General features: G+C 40.1%; 1 protein-coding gene across 7 annotated transcripts in view; it reads left to right on the top strand.

Annotated features, from left to right (window-relative positions):
• The first annotated feature begins 5,559 nt into the window (after positions 1 to 5,559).
• SLC4A10 (solute carrier family 4 member 10) overlaps positions 5,560 to 26,248 on the top strand; it is a 169,170-nt gene continuing 148,481 nt past the window's right edge. For 2 of the 7 annotated variants that reach the window (XM_080601192.1, XM_080601210.1), the window contains exon 1: positions 18,406 to 18,548. In XM_080601192.1, the coding sequence (XP_080457318.1) occupies positions 18,501 to 18,548 (48 nt within the window). In that variant the 5' untranslated portion in view covers positions 18,406 to 18,500. Of the gene's footprint in view, positions 5,738 to 18,405; positions 18,549 to 26,248 lie in introns of those variants that run through there. The other 5 variants (XM_080601209.1, XM_080601196.1, XM_080601195.1 and 2 more) reach the window with 5 other exon arrangements.

The raw sequence follows: 26,248 nt of genomic DNA, 5'->3' as shown, positions 1-26,248 counted from the left end.
GAAACACCAAACATGCCTGGTTTTATATCTCATGTAAAAGGTGATGCCGTTAGGAAGTGCAGTGATTTCCATTAAAATGCCAGGGCCCAGTACTCGCTGAGAGATATGGGAATTTTCTGTTTATAGATTTTTATAGATTAGCCTAAATCATGCTCTGTGACAGCCTGCTCTAGATGCCCTGAAGCACCTGATCTTCGGTGCTGTTGAGCGATGTGTCTTCCACCTCTGCATATAGAGGACCTCTAGGAGCATGAGGCTCTTCAGGGGCTGGTGACCCATGAGATGAATTTCCAGTCCTAACAGGTCTGGACAGTAACCTATAATGGAACATTTTCATATCAGAGAAGGCAGATTTGTTGAAAATTGCAGTTTTAATGGAGGTAGTTTGACTGAAGAAGTAAGAAAAGCCAAAGAAGTTTCCCAGCTCCCAGATGGCTCCTTGCCAGCCTGGTATTCCCAGCTTTCATGTTTCTGGTAACTTCTGTATCAGGTTGATCTCACAACTGGAAGGTTTTAGATCCTGATTTCCTCCCTGCCTTGCTGACAGACCTCTTAAGGTTGAAGGGCATGAGTTTGTTGTGGCTTTGGTCCCTCTCAGAAGCCCTGGATACCTGATGGGAACTGAAGAGTTGTGAGGCTTTGATGTGATCATGATGGCAAAATCATCAGGTCAAGTTTTAACTATTGTTTGCTGTGCTTAGTTATGTTATTGTAACTGTAGTTTTAGAATGCTACAGAAACAAACCTTTCCTTTGTCATAGTGAGTTTTATATTGTCTTGATGGCAGACTGTGATTGTGCTAGATGTATTTGAGAATTTTATGGTAAATGCTGGTTAAGGGAAGCAGGAGTTCGGGCTACGTTACTGAGCCTTTCATATCTATGAGTTCCAAATCTGTCTGAAAGGAGAAAAAGCAAAACAAACATTTTCTTAAATTGAAGTGGTATTCTCCAACTGGAGTCCTGTTACACATCATCAGTTACAAATATTGTTTTCAGTGAACATGTCAAGTCAATGGCTATTTTTGAGATGTTTCACTGCACTTGGCAAAATGAGCAAAAAAAAAAAATGTGAAATTAAATTTTTCTTTGGAATAAATAAAACATAGCTGCTATTAGCATTTAGCTCTGTATATGATTAAAAAAAAAAACCAACAAACTATTTGTGTTCAGGTTTGGTGATGATGCAACTTTGAGTCATTCTTAAACCAGAGACATGGATCTGAATCACAGCTAAACAAGTCACATTTTTTTCTTCAGGGATCTTCAGCCTGGCTTTATTCAATGAAACTGAATATGCCACATTAGAGCACAAGCAGATGATTACCAACAATGTTTATTGATGCTACCACTAAGAGAAAATGGCAGACTGATATAAAATAAAGAGACTTAGCAGATGGGATATTGGCATTTGAATTGGTTAAAATAGATTACTGATTTTACCCCAAACTTGCCCTTTTATGAACGCTTCAGTATTGTTGCTTGTGGTAGAAATGTAAATCGTGGTCATCCTTACGAGGTTATTTCCAGCTGCAGACCTAGACTATTTATTTTTACATATGCAAAGGATATTTTATTATCAGGGAAACCTAAAGCAGTGATTTCTTGTTAGAGCTCCTGTCAGCACTGACTTTAGACATAAGCTGTTAGCATAGAAAGTTAGGTAAAACATTTACTGTTTCTAGGCATCCCCTTTCAATAGAAAAACAGCAAGAATAGATCTGCAAGCATAATTAGACACACAGCTTTGATTGAAATCGATGGGAATTAGAAACAATATAACATAGCTGGCATTTCACTGAACCCTGTAACTGAGCAGTGCAGAGAACCGCCTGAGCCTGGTGAGGGGACTCAGAAAGATCAAGTAAGGGGCAGAGCAGTGACCTGCCTCAAGCTGTCTGCTTAAAAGCTAAATGCAAATGAAGAATAGGCCTAGGATGGGTGTAAGAACTTAGTGAAGTTCAGGCTACTTGAATCTGGCTCTAGGTGCCTAACTCATGCTCTAAGCTTTTGGCTGTGGTAACTCTCCCAGACTCCAGGCTAGTGTGAGGAGGCACACGATGCTTAATTAATTCCCTGGTATTAAGATTTTGTAGTGTTTTGTGCTGTGAGTATCCAGCAAGCTCTGCAGCTGTTATCTTCATTATTGTCATCCTTTAGTGTGGGTCAAGGCATGCCCTTTACAAGTAGGTCATCCAAACAGTGCTGACTCACCAATATTTGCTCTGGTGGCTTTTTGCACTGGATACAGTTCTTATGGGTTGGAAATAACAGTGACCCTTAGTATCCAGGATGATTCATCACAATTGCCAATGCATATTTATAGCAGCAAAAATTCATTCAGTGCTAGTCAAGGAAATCATGTGTGAATTTAAGTCCAGTTGGCAAGGTAGTACAGTATCTGAAATGTTGGCTGTGCAGCAGCTGTCATTCTATGCCAATCTATTCTATCATACAGTAAGCAGGTGGCTCACACATATTGTTTTTACTACATATCATTTTAATTTTGCAATGTCTCACTGAAATAGGAAATGTGTGCTACTGATTTCAATAAGATTTTCTTTACTGAAGCCAGGAGAGCATGTTAATAGCATGCAGCAATTTACAGTGTAGTTGGAGTAATACAGCAGCTGGTGAACCTGTTTATTCCCTTTGGCTGTGGTTGTATATCAGTCTTAAGTGTAGCTAATTAACTTCTATTCATTAGCGATTTTACATAAATTCAAGCAGAACAGAAAATACAAGCCCCAAACAGTTTGTGTTCCTGCAGCCCCCTTTTGTGATGCCGTGCTGCAGCAACCTGCCTCCTGTGTCAGCCACGCGTTGTCCTGAGGCCAGCCCCAGGGACTCTTCAGTGCCCTTCTCTATTTCTGAGAGTGGTATCTTTTTGAGGGCTTATCTGCTGAAGGAAGCGTCTTTATTGTAATGTTACATGCTAGTTGTTGCATGTGATAATGATATCTTGACATATTTTAAATAACAGTTGTCACGATACAGCCCTTTGGTGTTCATCGGCTTATCAGAATTAGTGTTTGTCAGACAAGGCAGAGAGCGACAGCGTCCAACTAGGGACAGTCACAGCATCCTGTGCAGACTGTGCTCTCTCTGGTATTTTATGATCTTGTTGGCCTGCTTCATTCTCAGTATATTGCTTAGCTTTATCATGTTCTAGTTGGGCAAATCACCTTTTATTTCAAAGTAAACGGCATCTCCTACTTGATTTTTATTTCCATTTGTATTTTTTAATTCTGTGGTGCTTATTGGCCTGGGGAGATATCTTGTTTGCTCTGATTATAACTCCTATTCATATTACGCAAAGCTCTTGGAAGATATTTCTGTTTATGGGAATTACTGTCAATAGAACTGATAATTTATTGAGATTATATATATTTTTCCTCTGTGAGTTGATTGCTTTTGATTCATAAAGGACAGAGATAGCAGAACCCTTATTTTGGCAAAGTGCTTCAGAAAGTGTATTCTCTGAGGGAATTACTAGGTTAAAAACAACAACAGCCAAAGAAGAAGCAAAATTAACAGAAATAATTACTGAGAATTAGGAAGGAGAAAAAGGGACACTAAAGGAATATAGTATATGGAATTGCCTTAGGCTGTAATGTCTCTGAATTCAAGATCTTGCATTTCACTGAAGATGAATATTTGCCCACGTGAGCCAACAGTTAGTTATAACTTACTTGACTTCTAATTGTTTGCCCTCATTTCCTTGTCTCATTTTCTTTGCATTCACTTTGTTCTTTTCTCACTTGCACGTATTTGCTCAGCATCTCTTTTTGTTCCCTCTGATTTTTGGCTTGTCTCCTTTGTCTTGAAAACTTCTTTTTCTGTCCTTTCCTCTCTGCTCTAGATTTCTTTACTTCTTATGGCTGTGACAGTTTACCAGTTCGTGTATCATTTTATGCTGCTCATCCAGTTCCTCTGAAAACCCCATTGTGACTTATATCACTTGCCCAGAAGAGAATCATTAAGGCTGAAGATGAGATCACGTGAAGGATCAATACCGTCTTCTTTTCTAAAATTCACCTATTTTTACACGAATCAACAAATACCATTCCACTACATAACACTGAGCGCTCTGCTACAGTAGCTCCCTGCAGTTGTGTGATTTGAACACTGAGTGGCACTAAAGCCCATGTCACTGACAACAGAAGGCATCCAAAACATGGTTTGTGACTCAGAAGGATGCAAACTGCTAGATAATACGCGAGAGGGTGTCTTTTTTTTTTTTTTGGGGGGGGGTGGGTGGGTATGGTTGGAAAGAGAGGTTTTACATAAGCAAACTTGTAACAAGCATTAAATATCTGAGACATGTTGCTCTTCCCTTTTTTTTTTAATTTTTTGAGGAAGGATATTTTCAAGGATGTATGGTACAGTTTTGCTAGGGCTGATTCATGACTCTGATACTTAAAAAAAAAAAAATTAATCGACTTTAATCCTTAGTTTCAAGGAGGTTCAATATACTAAAAGCAAGCAATTCTTCTGCAACTCCTGCATCACTGTGACCCCCCCCCCCCCCCCCAAATCGTTTAGCTCAAAGGTGTCAAGAAATACTCCAGGTTGTAAGTGTTATTAAATCACAACCCTTTCTAAAAAATATTTGTAGGCAATTATATTTGCAAAACCCCATTGTTCTGATTTTGTGCAGTTTAAAGTTAGTTGAGATCCAGCTTTTACTTCCTCAAAAGATACAGTTCGATCAAAGGCTTTTAATCTTCCTCAGAAAAAAATGGCTCAGTTGTATCTGCTTGTATCGTAGGAAGTCTGTTTTTTTTGAGACTAGTGCATGACATGAATATTTAATTCAGTTTTCTTAAGAGTTCAAGATCATCCCTGCTTTATTTAGAAAGTGTGTCCATTTCACAAGGTTTTTATTTAGTGTTCACTTGAACAAAACGCCTGGGACTTGACCTTAGACAGCTGCACTTTGTCTGACCGTTTTTACTGAAGCTCATGTCTGTTTCACATTTGGCACATTGCCCTTGTTCCTTGTGCTAAGGACAAGACCGTACCCACTCTGACCTGAAATGGTGGAGGTGTAGTTCTAGTACGTACTTAGAAGTGAAACTCCAGGGAAAACGACCAATTTCAGGCATAATTTAGCAGTCCTGTTTCAAAGTATGACTTAGATGCAGCAAACAAATCAGACAAATGAAGTGTCTAAAAAAATCCCTTACATTCTTCTGCTCACTTATTTTTCTGTCTTCCCTATGACACTGTGACTATTGAAACTTAGTTAATCTCTACACACTAAATCAGTTTCTTAGTTTCCCACAGAATCTGCTTTGGCTTTTAATCCTTTCCAGTGAGTGACAGGATACGTTAATATCACCACCTTACTCTTTTCCTTTATCAAATCATCGGATTGCAAATACAAGTGGTGTGCCCTGTTAATTTAGTATGAGTGAACTGACCAGAATGTGTAGTCCTAACCAGAGTAGTACTTTATTTTTCTTCACAGCTGGCAGATGGTGTACACAGATGATTGTTGTTAGGTATAGAAGGATTTTAAGTGAGTGGGGGAGACTTCAGTGGCATGCATTACTTTTTGCTGCCTTTCACCTGTGCACTGCAGCACTGCCTCACTTCTTCACACCGCTTTGAGGCAAATAGCAACTTCTGCCAGCTCTACAAGGTCTGGAAAAGCTACAGTGTCCATAATGACTTGCCTCCACCTAGGGGGGAAAACCTTATCTTCATGTTCAACCACAGCTAAAGGAGGAATCGTAAGTACAAAAGTCTACTGTGTCCTGAGCTGCCTTTTACCTGGAAAGGGTAAATAAACTTTAACCTACCATTGGGTTTCTCAACTCTGTGGTTTGCACTGACTTTCCCAGTGGTTCTGAATTTGAGATGAGGGAAGGTGAGACATCAGGATTTTTATTAGATTTAACACCTGTTTCCCCTCTGAAAGTAGATCTGTAATATCTGGCAACTAGCTAGGAAGTGCCATAGGCACAACTAGTGACCAGTAGATTTTCTGCTGAGAACGTCCCATAATAGTGCCACAGAAGAAGAACAGTTTATAACTTGATTCCTTGCGTTCATACACTGAAGAGACTATGCGTTTTGCTGGGATGAAAGAGATAACTATGTATTTTTAACTTGGCTGTATGGTCCATGTTTAAACAGGGGGTCTGAATCTTAAAAAAGAGATGCCAGGTAAGGTTTCTATTCCAATGTCACTCTTCGGATAAAGTTTCTGAATCAGTTATATATGATGGATAAACTCATTCATACGTTATTATTGCATGACAGTTGACGCCAGGTTCCTGTTCAAAATATGGAGTATTTGCTTCTTCTGCAGTAACAGATGAGAGTTAATACAAGACCCTCATGTCAAGTGTTGTGGACTAGACCTCTCTCTGTCTGTGGTTACATGACTAAGGTGTTTGTGTTGTAACTGTATGTCATGTTTCGGATAATTCACCAGCGTATTGAGTTTCAGACAAACGCAGAATTGCCTTTTCACTAAGACTCCAAGGCTCTATTTTCTAAGGCTTGTGGCTTTGCATGGTTACCAACAGCTGTGCAAATTGTGTTTTGTGAATTTGGGCAAGTTCTATTTGTGATGTAAATCATGATTACTTTAAATGACCACAGGTGGTGGCAGTATCCACCTCAGAGGTTCCTCATGCTCTTTCTACTAGCAGCATTTGGATACTGCATTCGTTCTTTCCAGACAGTGAGTTCTGCAAATTCCTTAGGAGCTGGAGAATCTTTTTTACCTTCTTTCTATTTAATGTCCCCAAAAATGTATTTACTGTTCCGTGGTATGAATGGAACGTATTATTCTCATATTTAAGCCAGCACAATGATACATTGTCATTCCTAAATAGTTCTGCCTGAAAAATGGGTAATTTATTACAGACGCTTCAAAAGGAAGAGAAAAATGTCTTTCATTAAATTGTTTCTTACCACCTCTGGGCTTTAAAATATATTCTTTTCTGATTGATGGTAGCCTTGTGATTTGGACAAACAGCAGCAATCAGTTAAGGTGAAAATGTACTCTTCTCACCTGAGGGTTTGTTCATCAGCTGAAAGCAATAGCAGAACTTGTGACAATAGTATTCACAAGGGTATCTTGAGATAGATTTCCCCTTTGAGATACAGGCTTCTTCCTTTTTTATTATTAGAATATCTGTTTAAATTTTGTTATCAAAATTTAGTATTAAGTACAGTATTAATAATCATATATTGCCCTGTCCTTACAATTTTTCTTGTAATGGAGAAATGGGAAAAATTTCACACTGAATTTGTTAAAGCCACTTTCAGAAGTTTTTGGAGATTTTGAAGCTGACCTGTGGAACTGTATAGAAATACATTGTTGTGATCTTCATTTTGTTTGCCCCTTTTGAGTGTTCTCGAAACATAAAGTATCCTGAAAGATCTTACAGGCAAGTGCTCTTCACATATGTTCTGTGTATCTTATATCTGTTAGGCTGTCAGAGTCATCATTAGAGAAATCGAAGTTAGACTTCTAATACTGCAAATTCCTCCAGAGAAACTGTTAAACAAACTTGCAGTGTACTTGGTGCTACTGCAGTTCCACTGCCAGCTTTATTCATAGCTTAGTAATTTAAGGACAGCCCAGGAATGACCATGTGTGCTGCAGCCATAGCAGTGTAGTTATATTTTCTGAAATAGTATCAGAAAATAAATTAAAATACAGTGTACCTCCAATGGTAGGAGCAGTATAAGCATGTGACAAAATACTCTTTACCCTTAATGGGTTTTCCTCTTGCCAGCCCTGAATACAAAACAAGTGATTTATTATATTCCAGATGTGTAGTTGTAGCCTAGTCAAAAGATGTGAGAAAAGCAAGTCTGTAGAAGAAATACCTTTCTTAATGTGGGGGAAAAAAATGAATATACTTCTGAGCTTGTAATGTTTTCACTAAATCTAATAAGATGCAGCAAAATTCAAGTAACACATGTGGTGCAGGTATGAAGCCAGACATTTGGGCTGTGAGTTTCTTGGATCTTTGAGCTGGAGCATTATCTTTATGACCTTTGATTCTCAGGTTAGGGCAGAGCATTTCCTTCTCATGAGAAGGCTCTGGACTCTGTGTTTTTCAGTCTCTCTGTATCTGGAATGAGTCCTGCACTCCTGGTGTCCCACTTGTCTTGGCTGCAGTGCACTACAGCTTCCCCAGGTCCTGGTTCCCTTTTTGTGGGGAACAAGGGTACTGGGGGGGAAAATGGAATGAAAATGGTCTCCTTTCAACATGGCTATACCAGAATGGGAGCTGAGAAACATTCTTAAGTTGTTTAGACATTAATGTCCCACAGCCTAAATTGTGCAAGATGTACACCACAGTTTGACGTAATTTTGGTTAAGGTTTTGATCAGTCTGTTGCTGTTTTCAAGACACGTGATGTGACACCAACACCAAAGTACACAACAGCGCCCCAGTGCATGCATCCAGTGGTGCAGTGCAGTCAGTATGATATTTGTTTCGTGCTTCAGGTGATCCTGATAATCTCACACTTTCACTCCAATGGGTTTTAAGTTTTCATATGTGCGGTGAGAGTATTAGAAGAATCCTAGAAGTTTTGACAACTTGTGGTCTTGCTTGCAGGTGGTAACATATTTTGCATGTATGAAGACTTGGCTCTGTTTTTGAGGAACAGGCAATGATTTCTCATATTAGAGTACTAGTACATGCATTGTTGAGCATAATGCAATGGCTAGGGAGTGGATTTACATCTGTGTCCTTACACTTACAAGTCTGGGAATAATGTGGTAATTGCAGAAATGGCAAACAGATTACATGTACTAAATAGCTTGTGTTTTTTTTTTTTTTAATCTCTTAATGGGCTTAAAGACCCTATAAATAGGTAAGAGACAGAAACCCCACACTTGCAGTCTTAGGGATCCGACAGACATGCAGATAAGATTTTTTGAGAGCTCTAATAAGAGTTGCCTACTGCCCTGGTAAAAGTTTGCACAAATAATTCCTTTAATATCAGTATATTAATACTTCTTAGTTTTCTCTTCATACTTGGAATTTTAATCTTATGCCTTCTCATTGCAAGCAGGAAAGTACAGTTGTATTTGAGCTTAATTTTCATACCTTTTCCCAAACAAAAGTTGTGAGCTCAGTTCTGTGATTGGTGCATTTAACTTCAGCCAAAATTAAATCAAAAGGGGAGCTCAGACTTTACACTGATATTTACTCTGTAAGTGGTCTCTTCTTTTTTCATGTATAATGCAGGACACCTTGAGGGGTTACTCCAACCATGTTAGATCTGTCAAATGTGGTTGTTGGCAGCTGAGCAATTTTTGTGAAATCCTTTTGAAGTCATTGGAGAGGAACAGATGCACCTAGGTCATGATTCACCTTAAATGTACCTTTGGGTGAGATAAATTATAAATGAGAATTTACTTTTTCTCTTTATAAACTACAAAATGAGCCTAAACTGCTCACGGAAATTCAGGTGGTCAGCGATGCAAGTGTATAATTTGAATAGAGTCCAGTTTGTTGACCCTTCTCTGTATACTGTGGGCCCGCAACTAGAGGCATTATTTCAGATGTAGTCTCGTGAGCCCCAGGCAGAGGGCAATAATCATGTCCCTGTAAACCACTGGCTGCGATCTTGCTGATTCAGCCTGTGGAGTTGATTCACCCCAGGTAGAGGATTTTACACTTCTCTCTATTAAACTTCATGAGGTGTCTGTCAGCCCGCTTCTCCTGTTTGTTGAGGTCTTCTCAAATGGCTGCCCCGTCTTCCATCATATCAACAACTTGTCCAATTTAGGTGCTTCCATGGATTTCAGGAGGGCTTGTTCTGTCCCATCATCTGGGTCATCAAAATCAACAAACTTTGGGTGTTAGTGTCAGTGCCAAACTTGACTGACTGGAGATGGGCACCCCTTGCAGCTGACTGCAGTGAGATTTTGAACCACTGACTTAACCTTTCGGCTTAATGGACCATCCAGCTTCTCAATGGCTCTGTGGTTCACCCATCCAGCTCATATCTTCCTGGTTTCTCTGCAGGGATGCTATGGGGGACTGTGTTGAAAGCCTTTGTAATGACAAGAGGGATGATACTGCTTGCCCTCCACTTGACCACAAACAGGGAGGAATCCATCGTGGAAAGCAATCAGGTTGGATAGATCCAACGTGCTTGGCTGAGTTCTGAGCTTTAGGATAAATGTTGTGAAAGTATGGTAGCAGCTTGCAGAATGTATGTTACTAACACTTGATTCCCAATATATTTTTAAAACACCATTGTTACTATTATCAAACATAACAAAACAGGACTCTACTTTGTAATCTTTGTAAATGAAATCCAATGCAGTCAAGTTCTTACAAAACCCGGGGATTTTTATTACTGACTTCAGTGAGGGCAGTAATTCAGTAAATATTTCACTTTCTACATCTTAATTACATCCGTATCAGGAGGTATAGATGAATTTGGTCTCTGCAGAATTTGAAAGCTAAAAAGAAAAGTATTTCTCTTTAATGTTTCTGTACTTTATAGTAACTACAGCAATATGTATGAAGGAAAGCAATTGCAATTCAGCAGAAATTCTTTCCAAATTCCTATTTTTGACTAAAGTTGGCTACTTAAGTAAGGAATGCATGTTCAGCTGACATAGCCCATTTGACTGTATTGGAGCTGTGCCAGTTTATAACAGCTGCTGGTCTTGTGAAATCACCAGCCAGTCAAGATCTTGGATTCTGGATCACAGGTAAGAGATTATTTTTCTGGAAATGTACTATGTAGAAGATTAAAAGGGAGCATATATTTCTATTTTGTTAGTAAATCAATATTATTTTTTTAACAGCAAGAAAACTGAAGCTCAGCATGTGTTTTTTCCTGTATGTTGTGGTTAAAGCAGCAAACTGACAAAGGTGGTATTTTGAAACAGAGGAAGCACTATTAATGTCAGCTCTGTCATCTTTGTCAATAATGTGTTAGATGTGGATATGGTTGCTTTGTGAGGAGCCACTAGAGAGCTAGAAATTTTGAAAATAGCAAAATGTACTTAAAATGAACACTTCATATTACATGATTATGAAAGTAGTTGTCATAGAAATCTTGTGAATAGCAAGAAAGCTGCTTGGGCTGGAAGTTATGTGTTGATTAGAAAATGCAGTAAGAGGGAGTGTTCGATCATTTGTGTTTGGTATCTGAGTAGGCTCCCTGAGGGAGGAAGAATAATTATGTTTGATAAAAGAACACTGTGATGCTAAGGCCAGGTTTCTGCCAAAAGTGATGGGTAGACAGGGAGCTAAATTGAGCTCTATAAATTAACTATAGCAATGGTTTGATTACTAAGGAACTTCAGTGTTATGTATAACCTAATCTGTGCAGACTTAAAAAGAAAAAAGTTTTGAGATGAGATCTTACTGCCACAGAAATTGGTAACAAAATTTCCACGGACTCCCTAGAGTCAAGACTTCATCCTTTGTTTGTTGTTGTTAGGTTTGTCTGGGTTTGCATAAATTATTTTAGTGTATTTTTACAGAAATACAGAAGTGTATTTTACAGAAATATTTTTTTTCATTGTTTTCTTTTGCTTGAAGCTTGGAAATTGATTTGTGGCTTTACTTGAAATACAAATACCTGTAGCAGGTTGCAAATAGACCATCTTTTAAAGGTTTGTCTTCACTAAAGGAGTATTTTTCTGATAAACCTCTGCTAATACATTGTCCACTTTTGATTATTGTGTGAAATTAACTCTGCTGATAAAGTCTACTGGCAACCTTCTGTGTGCATTTTTTTTTGTTTGTTTGTTTGAATTAGGAAGAAGGTGAGAGCAGCAGAGTATCAGAGACACATAGATGGCCAAATCAGGTAGATTTCAAACACACCTACTGTGGGGACAACTTAAAATGTGGAGACAGTGCTTTCATTCAGTATAGTAATTCGGATATCTTAGCTCTGAATTTCTGATGAGTTTTTGAGAATCAGATGTCAACCACAAGAGTTATTACAATTTTTTTTGTAACTGCATGGAAATCTAGAGTTTGCTCGTGTATCCGGAAGTTGTTAAGTGTGCCTTTGGTGTGAATCTCATTGCTAATACCCTGCTAATCTGATTTTGGAGCAAACAGTGGAGACCCTGGCATGGGACCAGGCAAAGTTAAAGTAGGCAGGTCATCCTGGGGGGATGTGTTAGGAAGGGTGAGAAGAGCCTGTACATGAGACTCAGTTAATGACACCATGTTAAATAAATAGTATTCTGGTATTCCTTTCACATGCAACCTTTAACTTTCTGAAGTCAAGCGTCGGAGTAACTTCCTTTTCAAAATCTGATAGCTCAGGAATGACACCATATAAACTCTGAACTACATCAAGGACCCACGTGGCTTGGGTGCAGATAAGCCTAGTTCTCATGGCTTAGAGCTTCTGTTTCTGGGATTAGCACAGATAGCTTTGGTGTCTTAGATATACGTGCCAAATATTACTGTTTATATATTATATACGTGTCAAGGCATAGTTCTTTTTTTAGTTACATGAGTACATACGGAAAAGCTACTGGCTGACGTTTTGTGCCGGTTTCTCGAGCACAGTAAGGCCATGTGATGTGTGGTCTGTTATAGAGGCTGACAGACCCCCTGCTGAAGTGCTTATAGTCTAAAGCAAGTGACAGACAAAGGATACGATTAGGATTTGAAAGGTGAAAGGAGGAACATGCACTTCATAATATTTCCTTTAATATGTATTTACGAGTCTGAAATATTGCAAGCAAATAAAAACACAGCCAGTCTCATCTGTCTTTCGTTGGTCATTATCTGACCCTTTAGACTTTATTAGGAATTCTCCATGTGGTGCAGTAGTTAAGAGAGGAATTATCCTGTTCCATGATGTGGAAGACAGGATGATCCAGAGGTAAAAGGCCTATAGTTTGGCTTCTGACTGTTGTGTTGTCGAACCAAGTTTAGAATATTGTTGTGTTCTTGTGCCATATAAGAATGGTGACTTCAAACAGGTCAGGGGAGCCGTATGACAATAGTGTACAGTCTTTTCTTGCAGCAAGAAATTAGAAGCACTGTAAAGGAAGAAAATTACTAATGCAGTACCTACCTGAAGACTTCTTGGCCTAGAAATAAGACATGTAGCAAGATCCAATGTCTAGAAGCCCAATCTAAGCAAATGTTGTCTTACATCTGTAAGATACATCTTCAGTTATAATTTGCTGTTAGAATAACTGAGCAAGAAACAGGAAAACCTTCTCCCTCCATTGTAGGCTTAAAATTAAGACAGCCTAATCTTTATGAAGGATTATTTAGGTCAGTGACTAATCAGAGCCTGATTCAACATATTTTATTTAGAAAGTCGGATTAAATGGATGATATGTCTGAGGAATTTCTTTCACTTGAGAGAGTACTTGATGAAACATAACACTAGAAAGGGTAGCTAGCATAATAATTGGCAAACTGATATACTAATTCATTTTACATACTACTTTATCTGTTAGTGTTCACAGTTCTTAATTTTATTTTACATCTTTAAATAGCATTTTCTAATATTAACATACCAAATAGCAAAAATCAAAGGCCCAGCTTAGAATTCAAACACCACAAAATTTAACACCTTTGGCAGATGATCCATTTTGGGGAGAATTAAGGAATTAACAAATATTTGGTACTCTTTACCAACACAGATTGTCTCACTGCGTTACAAGAGTTGTAGGATTGGGCTTATGGACACAGACATATTTCATTGGCATTACTTTTTTGGCTCAAGAATGTGAGAAGTTATATTAGTGAGACAATTATTACAATACTTTTTCTGGTTCTGATGCCAACAGAAAAAAGAAATCGTCGCCATTGAAGAATATATCCCAATCAACACTGAAACTTTTTGGATCAGATTTCAGATGAATTAACTCAGAGTCAAATAATTTCAGATAGAGTGTATTAGCAGAAGAAAGAGTCATTACTGCTTTCCAATAAAATGAGAAACATAACTGAGTACCACCTGTCACAAAGGCAGTACAATGATCCAGATGGTTATTTATTTTCAGATAGGGAGGAATAATGGAGAGAGGGAAAAGCTGCTGCCAGATTCTTTTTCTTTCTTCCCTCCCCTTTGTTACCTTCTTGTCAGAATAGTTTCTCTAATTACAGGAAAAAAAAATATCTTAGGATTAGGATGGATTGATGGGATGTTCCTTTTTATTATCTAAAGGCACTCTTTTTTTTTTTAGGTCAAAATGTAGTTTGAGAGGTACAGACATTACTTTTTCATTTTGTATGATAAGCTGTACAAAAATAGAAAGGAATCCTGAAGCTTAGAAATAAATTAGTTTTACTTGAAATACAGGTACCTGCGGGAGGATGAAAATAACCTGCAAATTTTTTAAAGGTTTCCCTTTGTTAAAGAAATACTTTAATGATAAATATGCACAGCATAAGCAATCAGAACTAATGTGTATTGTGTACACGCTATTTACCAGTATACATGAGGCTTGAACTTAGGTGGGAATCAGGAGGGCACAAACCAATCTAACTCCAGTCCTTTCTGATTACAAATTTTGTGTGAAATTGTTCACTATGCTGCTAAAAGCTACTGGTGACCTTGTTAGGTCCGGCAAGAGTACAGGTTCTTTTTAGAGTTAAGAAGATGGTGAGAGTATTAGATATAAATGAGTGAATTAGGTAGGCTCCAAGGATATTTCTAATGTGGGGACAATTTAAAATAAGCGATTGTCATGTTCCATTTTGTAACTAACAACTGTGTGAAAATCAAGAGTTCAGTCTTCTTACTAGCGATTTCTCTCCCCCTCGTCCATTCTGGTAGTGACATATTTTATGGCTAAACTGGGAGAAGAGCCAATATATCCAGGACGTCTTCCTAGAACAGGAATTATATCTGGAGAAATGGTTTAAGTAGAGCATTCCTTTTAGATTATAGCCATATTTTGATCATAAAATGAAAACTGACAGAAAGATACGGCACTAAAAATGTGAGTGGTGCTGGGCCAGTAAGTGATACTAGGCTTCTGTAACAGCTTTTGTGCATGCATAAAATTATAAGTACATGAATAGCATCACTTATTTATATCTGAATACCTTCTTGGGACTTAGGTGAGGAAAGGACTCATCAATCTTGATGATCAGGGAGTACTCCTTAGGTTAAAAAAAAACACAAACAAAACCCACCACCACCACCAACAAAAAAACAAACAGAACTTTTATTACAAAGATATAGTAGGAGAAGTACTGCAAGACCTCTCATAAGATTAAAATCTGTGATTTTTAGCTCTTCATTTTGGAGCAGCATGTTACCACAAATCTGTTTGTATGTGTACAGGCTGTGTTCAGGTGTTCAAGGCAGTGAGAATTGTTTACATCCCTGACCACTTTTTATGTTAAACAAGTAGTTAAGCATATGCATTATGCCTCCAAAAGGTATGTTATATACCTACCAAGTACTTTGAGAATGGGTTGTGCCCTTTGAACATATTTCCCCTTTTATATAATACATACCTCTTGTGGCCAGATTTTAAGGAACAAAACATCTGCTCAGTGGTGTTTGAAAACATTGATCGTGATTCAGGAGAACATTTGACTAAACCAGCTTGCTTCAGGCCCAAGAGGCAAGAGGTAACGTTAGGTAAGATAATAGAAGTCAACTTTTGCCATCTTTTTCTTTTGAAACATGACTCCAGACAGGGATCGGGTCAGTTTCTGACCTAAATTCAGAACATAACAGAATAAGAAAAATGCTCTTCCTTTTCCCTGCTGAAGTGTGTTTTAAGAGTTTTACCATCATAAAGCTAAATGTAGAAGCCCTCCTTATCTCATTTATGTAATCATTATATATTATTATTTATAATAATACATGTTTTATATTTAAACTTATATAATTATTATATAGACATCAGACTAACTTCATCTTTTTTATATATATGTCACAAAAGTATTTAGAGTAGCATATCCTAGGTATTCTTAAAATCTTAAAAATCCAGTGTATCTGCATGTTGTGATTTCACAATACTTGTTCGTTCAAGTTTCTTGTATTACTGATGACTTGAGAACCTCCTCTTACTCTTTTCTGTAGCAGCCTTATACAAAAGCTTGAAAATATGACCTGACTGTATTCTAAAAGTTCAAAAACTATATACTAAAGCCTACTCGACCTCATTTTAAAGCTAATGTTTGTCAGGGAGAGAAGCTACTTTAAGACTGCCTGGGGATGGCATTACTCCCGTGATAGAGTAATCTGCAAAAGAGAATTGCTGGATGTGACTGGGAGTGTGGTTCAGATCAGATGCAAGCATGAAAGAAGCCACCTTGAAGAACAGGAAAACAGAATTCAATTATAAACAATTACAGAATAAACATATTATTTGCTCTCTGTTGTGATATACTGCTAGGATGTGACTGGGATGGGGGAAGTATCATCTTAGTTGTGTTTGACTAAGAATAATGCTTTCACCCCAGTCCTTTATGTTCTTCCATTTGTGTGTGTGGAAAGCCTTTGGCCTTGGAGCTTTTCCTATGGATCCAACATTTTGCATCTTTGTATTAAATCTCTTTGATACAGCTACTGAAAGAATGACTTGCACTTAGACTTTGGCAATTTGTGCCTTTATGACCATTGTGGCCATGGAGGTCTTGAGATTTTTGTATGGGTTGGAGTGGGATGTTACAGAATAATTTGAGGTTGCCAAATAATAATTATTTAACACCAGTTTTTCCATATTTCATCTAATATTCAATAATGGCGTACTCCTGGCTCTGTAAAGCACTGACAAAGAACCCTTGCAAAAACAACTCCTAACTCTCTTTTGGGCACCCATTCAGTAACTCATTTGTAGCTTCTGTAAATGGTGCTCATGATCTTGACCTTGTTTTCTCACTGTGGAAAGTTAGTGTTGGAGGAATAACATCATGTATGCCATCAGCCGATGCCCCTCCTCACCTGGCAAAACTTGATTTGTTTTTACTCTTTGCTTTTAGGTGTGAATGTGTGTGTTTTGGGGGCATTTCTTGGGGAATAAAGATGTGTAAATGGCACTGGGGTTGATGGATTGCAGTACCTTATCCTCTGGGGCACATTCGAGATATTTAGCCAGAGAAGACTAAGGATGCTTACACTAACGTTCATTTCCAGTCTTCCCCATTTCACAAGTGGTATATTCACTTGAGCTCTTTTTTGTTTAAAGAAGGGAAATCACTTTTAAACACATTCCTTTCCAAGCTTCATTGTGACGTTTATAGCTTTAATTATAAGCTCCTGCAAATAGGATTTTACTGTGCAAATGCTGACACAGCCTTACCTCTAGTGACCTGAGTGGCCTACTGTGTTAATTACTGTAAATCATTAATCGTTATAGAAATATACATTTTGGATCTGTCCCAGAATCTGGACCATAGTTTTGTTTGTCTTTTTGTAGAGTGTTACATGCATATATCACTTTGTACAAAGACCAAATTCTAAGTCCTCACTCAGAAAAATAGCCCCCTTCCGTGTGAGAACCAGCTTTGACTCTGCTTTCTTTATATTTACCTAATGCGTGAATAAATTGACTTGGACTATCTTTAGGAAACTTGACAAATACGTCCCTTGCCAGAGGAGATTAAATCAGATTTAGCAAAATTATTTATTGATCTACTTTTAGGCTGCAAAGGATATCCAAAACGTAGGGCATGGTCTGCTGCGTTGCAAGGAAATCAGTGTGAAGAGGGAGGCAGAGGCTTATTTGTTAGCTTATTTTTCCTAGGCAAGACTCTGTTCATCTTGACTCTCAAGCCCTCGGCTTTGGGCGGGCTGGGGAGCTGGACTGGGAAGCAGTGAATACAAGAATTTCCATCTCAAAGGCGTTGGCAGGCAGTCCTGTGCCTGCGTCTGTAACATGAGTGTCGTGGGGGCTCATCTGCCCCATGTGGCCAGACATAGGCTTTGAGAAGCTATTTGTGGAGCTCGTTGGGATTTTGGTGTGGCTGCATGTAGCCGCTAAGAGGCAGAGGCAGGTTGATCAGGGGAAACCCAGTGTCTAGCAGTGATAGAATTGGGTGAAGGAGGGGGTAAGCCTCCTATTAAATTAACTGCATCCAGAAAGACATGGCAAATGGGTATATTTTAATAACTTTCAAGTAAAAGGAGAGGGGCCGTTGCAGGGGAGAACGGGATAAAGCCCTGGGGGAAGGTGCTCCCCGCCTGAAGGCTCAGAGCCGGGAGGCCGCGCGCTGCTGCTCACAGCTCCCCTGTCGCCTCAGGCAGCGGCTGGGCGCGGGCAGCAGTGCCGCTCGGGGGTCCGCGGACCCCCTCAAAACCCTCCGGAAGCACGGAGCCGCGTGGAGGCCCCCTCCCGCCGCCTCTGCCGGGCTCCCCCTGCCTCCCCGGCGGCCGGGGGGCGGCGGCTGGCCCCGGCCGCATCCCGCAGGTGGATCCGGGCCCTGCCTCCCCCCGCGGCGGGGCGCGGAGCCATGTGACCGCCGCTTCCTGCCTCCGCCACCTGAGCCGCGCAGCCCCGCGCAGCCCGGGGAGGGCGCAGCCGCCGCCGCCGCGGCCCCGCCGCCGCATGGAGACCCAGGACCAAGGGGCGCAGATGGAGCCGCTGCTGCCCACGGTACGGCCCCGCGGGGGGGGGGGGAATTTGCGGGGGGCCGCCTCCGTGCGGGTCGCAGCGGGTTTGGCGGTGCGGGGGGACGGGTTGGCTCGCTCCGCTGCCGAGCGATGCGGCGGTGTCCGTCCCAGCCCTCCGGGGCCCCTTTCTGAGGCATCCCCCGCCTCGGGCATCCCCTTGCCGGCGGCACCCCTCGCTCCGCATCCCCCTGCCTCCCGCGTCGCCTTTCGCAGGCTCCCCTCTGCCTCCCCCGGCGGCTGCGGGGCAGCGCTGGGGAGCGAGCACCTGCGCGCTGCGCATGGGGACCCCGCTGCGGGGACCCCGCGCCGGGCTGGGGCTGGCTCGGCGGCTCCCCGGCCCTGCCTGGCTCGCAGACAGCAGAGGAATCTGTTGAGGTCTGGCGCTTGCACGTCAGGGTCCGTCTCCCTCCGGAGCCCCGGTCTCTCCACGCCGCGGTGTCGCAGTTTGTGGCGCTCAGGCGAGGGGCTGCGGGGTTCGTGGCTGGGGGTGCGCGGTGCGCCCTTGGCTCAGAGCACAGCGTTTCCCCAGCAAGTATGGAGGGGATCAGTTGGTGGGGTACTTTTCACGGTGTTAAGTCAGTGGGGACCCTCTTTCCTGCCTGCCTTCCCGCAAACGCAGGGTTTGCGGATGCACGCAAGATGTACGTGTGGGTGTCAATATTGCTCTCGTATCGAGATGCTGTTTGTGAATGGAGGTTCCTGTCTGGCGCTGGAGATCAGACTGTCTGGGGCAGGGAGAAGTCTCTCATGTGCATGCACAAGAGCCTGTCTGCGCGCACATCCACGGGAACGCACCGCATAGGTCTGCGGAGGATTCTCTGGCTCTCAAAACGGTTCTGTGTTAGCACGACAAGCTGCACAGCGTTGACAAAGCTTGAAGGAGCCAAGTCTCAGCTGCCGTAGGTTGATGAGAGACACTCATGGCAAGCCTGTTTTTTGTGGGGTCTGTTCCCATCATCTGTTGACGTGGTCCATTTTGCAGTCAGGTGGCAGGTTGCTACACAGCGTGAGGTTATCCCTGGCATCTCCTTTTTCCTTGTGGCAGGGGAGCAGCTTTTCATGTTGCTTTCTGGATACCTTTTAGGAGTCCTAATTCCTGTTACTTGCCGCTCTTGCAGCTTATGACGCAGGAGTAGGAAAAGGTCTTGTCTTTTTGACTGACAGACCAGTTGCCCAGTTCCTTGCCGTTGAGAGACAATTAACTGTCAATCCAGTTTCCATCCATGATGTTCATGATCACTGATTCTGTGGAAGTCCTCTGTGTTTCAGCCCAGCTCGATAGTCCGCAGTCGGTAGCAGACTGGCTCTTGCTTGTACCCTGCTAGCCTACGTGCCGCTCGGTCTCGCTTCGTGAATGTGCATCGCCTCCGCTTGTGTGGCAGCGGCTGCTCGGGGAGTTGGAGGAGTTCGCTTTTGGGAAGGGCAGTATATACGGTTACCTTATTCCACCTGGCTTTAAGTTTGTTCTTCTAGGGCTATGCACAGAGAGAAAGGTGGCTGCAGTTGTTGGGAGGATCACAGAAGGCAGTATTTCTTGTGTGCTGCTAAGGGAAGGATTATCCCCAGTTCCCTCTGCAGTCTGGAATGGCAGAGCCCTCCTCTGATCAGCACCTGCCTGCAGAGCTGCAGGTCCCCGGCAGTGCTACTGCGTGTCATGTCTGGGGCTTGGATCCCACCTCCCATTTACTACAGCTCACTAGTTCAGCAGCTGTTGTGTAAGCTTCAAGTGGGGAAGGGAGTCTCCTGTACTTTACATAATATTTATTATGGTACTTGTCCTCAGTCCTCTCTCTTGCTCTTGCTGTTTCCAAGGGGGTCTCAGCGAGGCAACCTTGCTTTCCTGCCACAGCAATGATGGTAAAGTCACAACTCCTGCAGTCTTGGAGATCCCTCTGTCCTGCTGGCATTTTCGCTGTGCATCAAGCAGTAAAGTGTCTAAATGTGCTTTGGCAGCCTCAGTCTGGCTGATGTCTAGAGCCCTGCATATGGTATGGCAGAAGTGGCTTTTGCATGGTGGGAGTCTTGTACCTGGCATCAAGGCAGAGTTTAGGGAATAGGGATCGGTACTAACTTCAGCACTTTTATCCTGGAAGGTAATACCGTGACACAGCAGTACCTTTAGAGTGCTTCTGTTTTAGGGATCAATCCTCATCTTGACTGGAAATAAGTGGAAACAGGCACGCAAGCTGCAAAACAGGTACAGTTCTGTTTCCAAGCTACGTCTGAGGTTGATGGACAATGGTTATGAAGAAAAAGGCTCCTGGCTGAAAGGACTTGTTTCCTTCAAGGGCTCAGTGTAGTGGTTTTGGTATGTGGAACAGAACTAATTGTTTCTTTTTTTTTTTCTTCTTTTTTTTTTTTGTGAAACTGTAACACGATACATTATAATTGCTATTCATAGTAAAAGATAGCAAATGTAGTCTTTGATTAATTTTATCTTCTAATGGTGCTCAGAGATTGTGAAACGTCAATGTGGTTTCTCATCAAAATCCCACAGTGTGCACAAAGTGGAATCTTTATGTTGTAGTGTTAGTCATATGTTGTTATTGATTCGTTATACAAGCTTTTAATTAAAAACCCAACCCTCAGCACTTTATAAAGTGATATAACACATTGTTACCTGTGGTTTTGAGGAGTTAAGTGAAAGTAGGTTTTCATCTGCACACTTTTAGCCTATTTTTATAGACTCCTTTTGGAAACAGTTCTTGCACAGCTGCAGCACCTTTGTTAGAAATTAGGCATCTGCTTCTGTTTCTTTTTTTCTTCCTACACAATGTGGGCAAATTTGTGTGAAAATTAATAGAAATCTATTGTGAATAGTGTAAGTGCAATATTGTAGAACTAAATTAAAAAAATATTTTTTCCACATGGGGACAGTTTATTCAAAATTCTTGAAAACACGAGTTTTGTCTTGCTTCCATCGCTCAATACGTATACTAATATGGTTACAAAATGCAGACTCCTGTGCTTTCTATATCATCATCTAATGTTATATTTATCAGCCATCAAGTGTATTTTTATTCAGAATGCTTTAAAATAGTTGTGAGTAATTGAAAGATTGCCATGGAGTCGTCATTTGTTTACAGAATGGGAGAAACAACCTGCAGGTCTCTATGAGGATCATTTATGGATTTCTTATCAGAGCTGCAGATACTGTTGTCTGTATTTATATATACTTCAATACATGTAAACTGACTTGCAAGTTGTCACTTAAGACAGTGTATTTGTATCAAAAGCTGTTTTTAGTGTTTACTTCTTCTGGTTCCAGAACTCACTTGTTATGCAAATCAACACTGGCTTTCAAAATGGGGTTGTTATCTGACGGGTTTGATGCTTCTCACATACATAAGCGTGCATAGATGTGGTGTGGAGACTTTTGTTGATTATGTTTATGCATAACAAGTTGCTTTCCTGTGTTGTCTGAAGACGGTGGTAAGAGTAAAACCCATGTACGTAAAACAAAACTAACTCTTCCATTCCAAGTTCAGGTACTCTCCTTCCTCACTCAGTCTTTTCAAGGACTTTTTTTTAGTAGGTATAAGACCTTAATGCATAACATTGCTGATATATGTCCACAGATACACATAACACATGTTTGTGTACTATGCTTATAGTAGGTAGATGCTGTTTATACCCAGTACTCCAGTCGCTGCTGCAAATGGCACACAGCTATCGCTAGTTAGGCCTGTGTATGTGGGAGAATGGTATAGCGAGATCTTGGGGAGTAGCTATTTTTAATGCAGCAGGTGAGTGTGGGAAGCTACAGACAGTAACAGGCCAAATTCTTTTGCTTTTGTTAATGCTGAGTGGGACCTCCAGTGAGACTTGCAGATGAAATGTATTGCTCATTATGAGAGCGGATGGCAGAGCCTGACCCAACAGTTTGTTTAACAGTACCAATTCCCAGTTCGCTTCCCCAAAATTTAGCATTATAGCAACAGTTAAGGTATTTTTATTGAATGTTGCGGTTCCTTTGGAAAATTACAGAGGCAGCGTTACATTTTCAAGACAAGAGTACTGAGATAATGGCACCATTGAAAATAAAACCCCAAAATCTAACTATAAGTATAAATTTAGAATTAAGTTGCTGCTTTGGGTATTTTTTCTCTTACTGCCTGATTCCAAGTTCTGAGTGAAAAGAGAAAATATTTTTTTTTTCCCCAGGAAATGTGAGAAAGAAATGAAGTAACAATCAGAGGCTCTTTTTTTTTTTTGTTTCCTAACAAACAAAAGCAACCACAGAAAAACCTTTATTTGCCAGTGTCATGATTAAAAAAGATTTCTCTGAATCACATGGTGTGCTGTGGTATTACTGTTTAAGAATAATTGGCAGCCTGATATATATTTGTGCAAAACCAAGAAAAACTATTAATACTATGTGGAAATCATTCTGCTTTAATGCATTTCTGCCTGGTTTGAGTTGTTGGCACAATTTCTACTTGTTGAGTATGTGTTTCCATTTCCTCTGCTAATAATTGCATCTTCCCTTTCTACTTTTTTATTTGGAAGAAATACAGAATCAATTTTAAAACAAAATACTTCCATCAACATCTTTTAATGCTTCTTAAACAAGTAATGTTTACAACCTCAGGGGATGAGAGGTTTTAAGCAGGTGAAGAAAAGTTTAATCTGTTGTAAATTGTCTTGAACAACTATTTATGTATGTGATAAGAGAACAGAAAGCCAAAGGCATAACATGTTCCTTTCATTTCAGTAATATCCTGTAACAGATGTCTTCAGGTCTGTATTTAAAACAAACAACCCCAAAACTTTTGAAGAATCATGTAATTGTGGCTGCCTTTGTGATAGTAATGGCATTTGTACGTTGTCCAACTTAGCCAACAACTGAATGTGTTCAACGCAATTTTTAGGGAAGTTTAAAAGGTATTCTCATGAAACAAAAAATAAGCATTAGATATTTAAAGATGATTGAAATCCATCCTGCTTCTACAAAGTTGTCCGTTAGGATAGCTGAGGTAAAAGAGAATAGATGCAGTTACTACAAAAGATGCAAAGAAGTCACAGAATCACAGAATCACCTAGGTTGGAAGAGACCTCCAAGATCGCCTAGTCCAACCTCTGACCTAACACTAAGAAGTCCTCCACTAAACCACATCACTAAGCTCTGTATCTAAATGTCTTTTAAAGACCTCCAGGGATGGTGACTCAACCACTTCCCTGGGCAGCCTATTCCAATGCCTAAAGTAAGGAGGGTGAGATGAGAATAAAAAGGAGCATGGAGAGATTTGTGCAAACTTGGAGAAGTGAGGAATGGAAAGAAAGAGGGAACTGATTAAGTTGCATGAGATTGATTTGGTTATGGCACAGGGCAGGAAATGGAGGAACAGGTGGAAAGCCAGTTCACGTCTTTGTATAGCTGGGACAAAACTGGATCATGAATCCTGGTTCGTCCTTATGTTTGCTAATTTCTGTGGCCACCCACTGGAGCCTTTTCACTTTGTATAAGTAATTATTTATGAGGCGTTGAGAGGTTAATTACAAATAGATTTTAGAATTCAGATGAGATGCGAAAGATATGTCAGGATTTGCAAGTTCTCAGTTTTAATCAAACAGAGCAAGAACTTGCTGCAAAGAAAGTCATCATTAACATATTTAGGGAGAAATGGAGTCTCCAGATACATGAGATAATATTTGGCACTTGTAAGGTCTTAACTGATTACTACAGTGTTACGTGTAGTGCTTCCAGAAAAGAATGGCAGTTGAAGAACAGTAAAAAGCATCGTGAGACTAAAAAATATGAAATAAGATTTGAAGGAACTGGGACTCCCTAGCCAGAAGATGGAAAGGCAGACAAAATTTTAGTGCGTAACAGGCTGCAGATGCTGCAAAAAAGAAGAGTTTCTTTCTAAGAAGAAGTCAGTTATGGGAAAATATTGAAAGGATGTTAAGAAGAACTGTCCTGTGCTTAAGGATAATGAAATGGTGGAACAAATTGCCTAATATATGTGTTCAGTCTCTGTTACACAGCTGTAACAAGTTAGACAAATACCTGTCAGGAAAGAAGCATGCACGGTTATCCCTGCTTAGGGCTGGGTGATGGACAGGAAGGCTTCATGAGATCTCTTCCAATCCTATCATTCTGTGACAACGGCTCCCTCTTGTCTTTTTGGAAATACTATTTCTTAGGTGGATTATATATTATATTGCAAACAGAGGAAATAGGAGCAGTTTATCTAGGTTATAAATGTTCGTACCTTCAGATAAGCTAAGTCCATCTGTGTCTTCAATTACATTCATTATAAGCACATTCAAAGAGCATATTAAAAAGATGGGTACCTAACAGTCAACAAATTTTGTGATCAAAAGCAGGCTTTAAAACCAAGCATGTTTTTAAACCATACAGAAATACAAAATCGTACATTATTTGTGTATTTCTTTTTGCAAAATTACAATCCTAAACACAGATTTTTAAGCCTTTATGCAGTCCTGTTGACTTTTTAAAGAGCCTAGGAGTCTGTCCACGCTGGTGGAGCTACAAGAAGTTCCAGGACTTGTTTCACTGGGAGCAATCAATTTGTAGCTGTCATGCTCAAAAATGCTACACATTTTTTTTTTTTTGAGAGGTTAGGTTCATTTTATACCTTTTCTGGGAAACTGGCACTAAAAGGAGGCAAAATGTAAGTTAAGAAGTGATCTGAAGCCACTGTTCTGAGTTGTTCCAGATAACAGTCACTAGCAGTTGTGCTAGATTTTCTCTAGAGGCATTCTTAGTCACTGAAACTATGTAAAGATGGAGAAAAGAAAGAAAGAAAGAAAAAAAAAAGAAACCCTGTTATTAGATTCTGTCAAATGGAAAATAGATATTTAAACTATAATTAGTCTGGCAAACTATGTAATTAAATTCAATAGTAAATGCCATGTCAATTCCAGAGAGGAAGATCATATGTACATGTAAACTTCCTTTTCAACAGATGAAAGTGTTCAAGAGTTTTATTTTAGAAATACAGAATCTATCACCAAGAATGAGATTTTATGTCTGATCTCTCCCAGTGAAACACTGAGAGCTCTGTTGCAATTTTGTGGTGTTACGGATGTTTAATAGTGTTGTAGGCATGGATGAGAAATAAAGGTACAATCGGGGAGACTGTGTATCAGACCCTAACTGCTTTGGATTTTTTTATTGGTACTAATTTGTGGTTGTTGTATCTTTTCTTCATAGAATCAAAGAATAGAATCCACAGGGGAATAAAAATAATGCAAGATGGTTCTCCTCAAGGATTTTAATTTTCAGATTCATGAAAAAGCTACTGATAAATTTGAATAATTAGATTTATGATAATAGAATACAAATTGAGAAAAAAAGGACTGCATTATCTTGGTGTGCTCAGTGTTTACAAGATTCAGTAAAATTGTCAAGTTTGTATTTTTTTAGTGGACTGAAACATCAGGCTTCTGAAAGCTAAGGTGGAACTGTTTCATTCCATAAAGCTGTATTTTCATTGTAAAACCAAGCAGGGGAGGAAAAAAATAAATAAATTCCAGGGTGAGATCCTACTGTCTCTCGTAACTCTGATCAGACCAAAAATTCTATCTATAAGAGTAAGTTTGTCCTGGAGTGTTTTTTTTCCGGGAGGAGGATTTTGTTTTCGGTGTCTGTCTATATCTTTGACAATTTTCCAGGAGCCAAACAGAACCCTGTCAATAGTATTATTAAAATTCAAC

This window comes from Anser brachyrhynchus, assembly GCF_964034855.1.
Source record: "Anser brachyrhynchus genome assembly, chromosome: 7".
Lineage (NCBI taxonomy): Eukaryota > Metazoa > Chordata > Aves > Anseriformes > Anatidae > Anser > Anser brachyrhynchus.
This window is presented reverse-complemented; position numbering and strand designations above follow the sequence as displayed.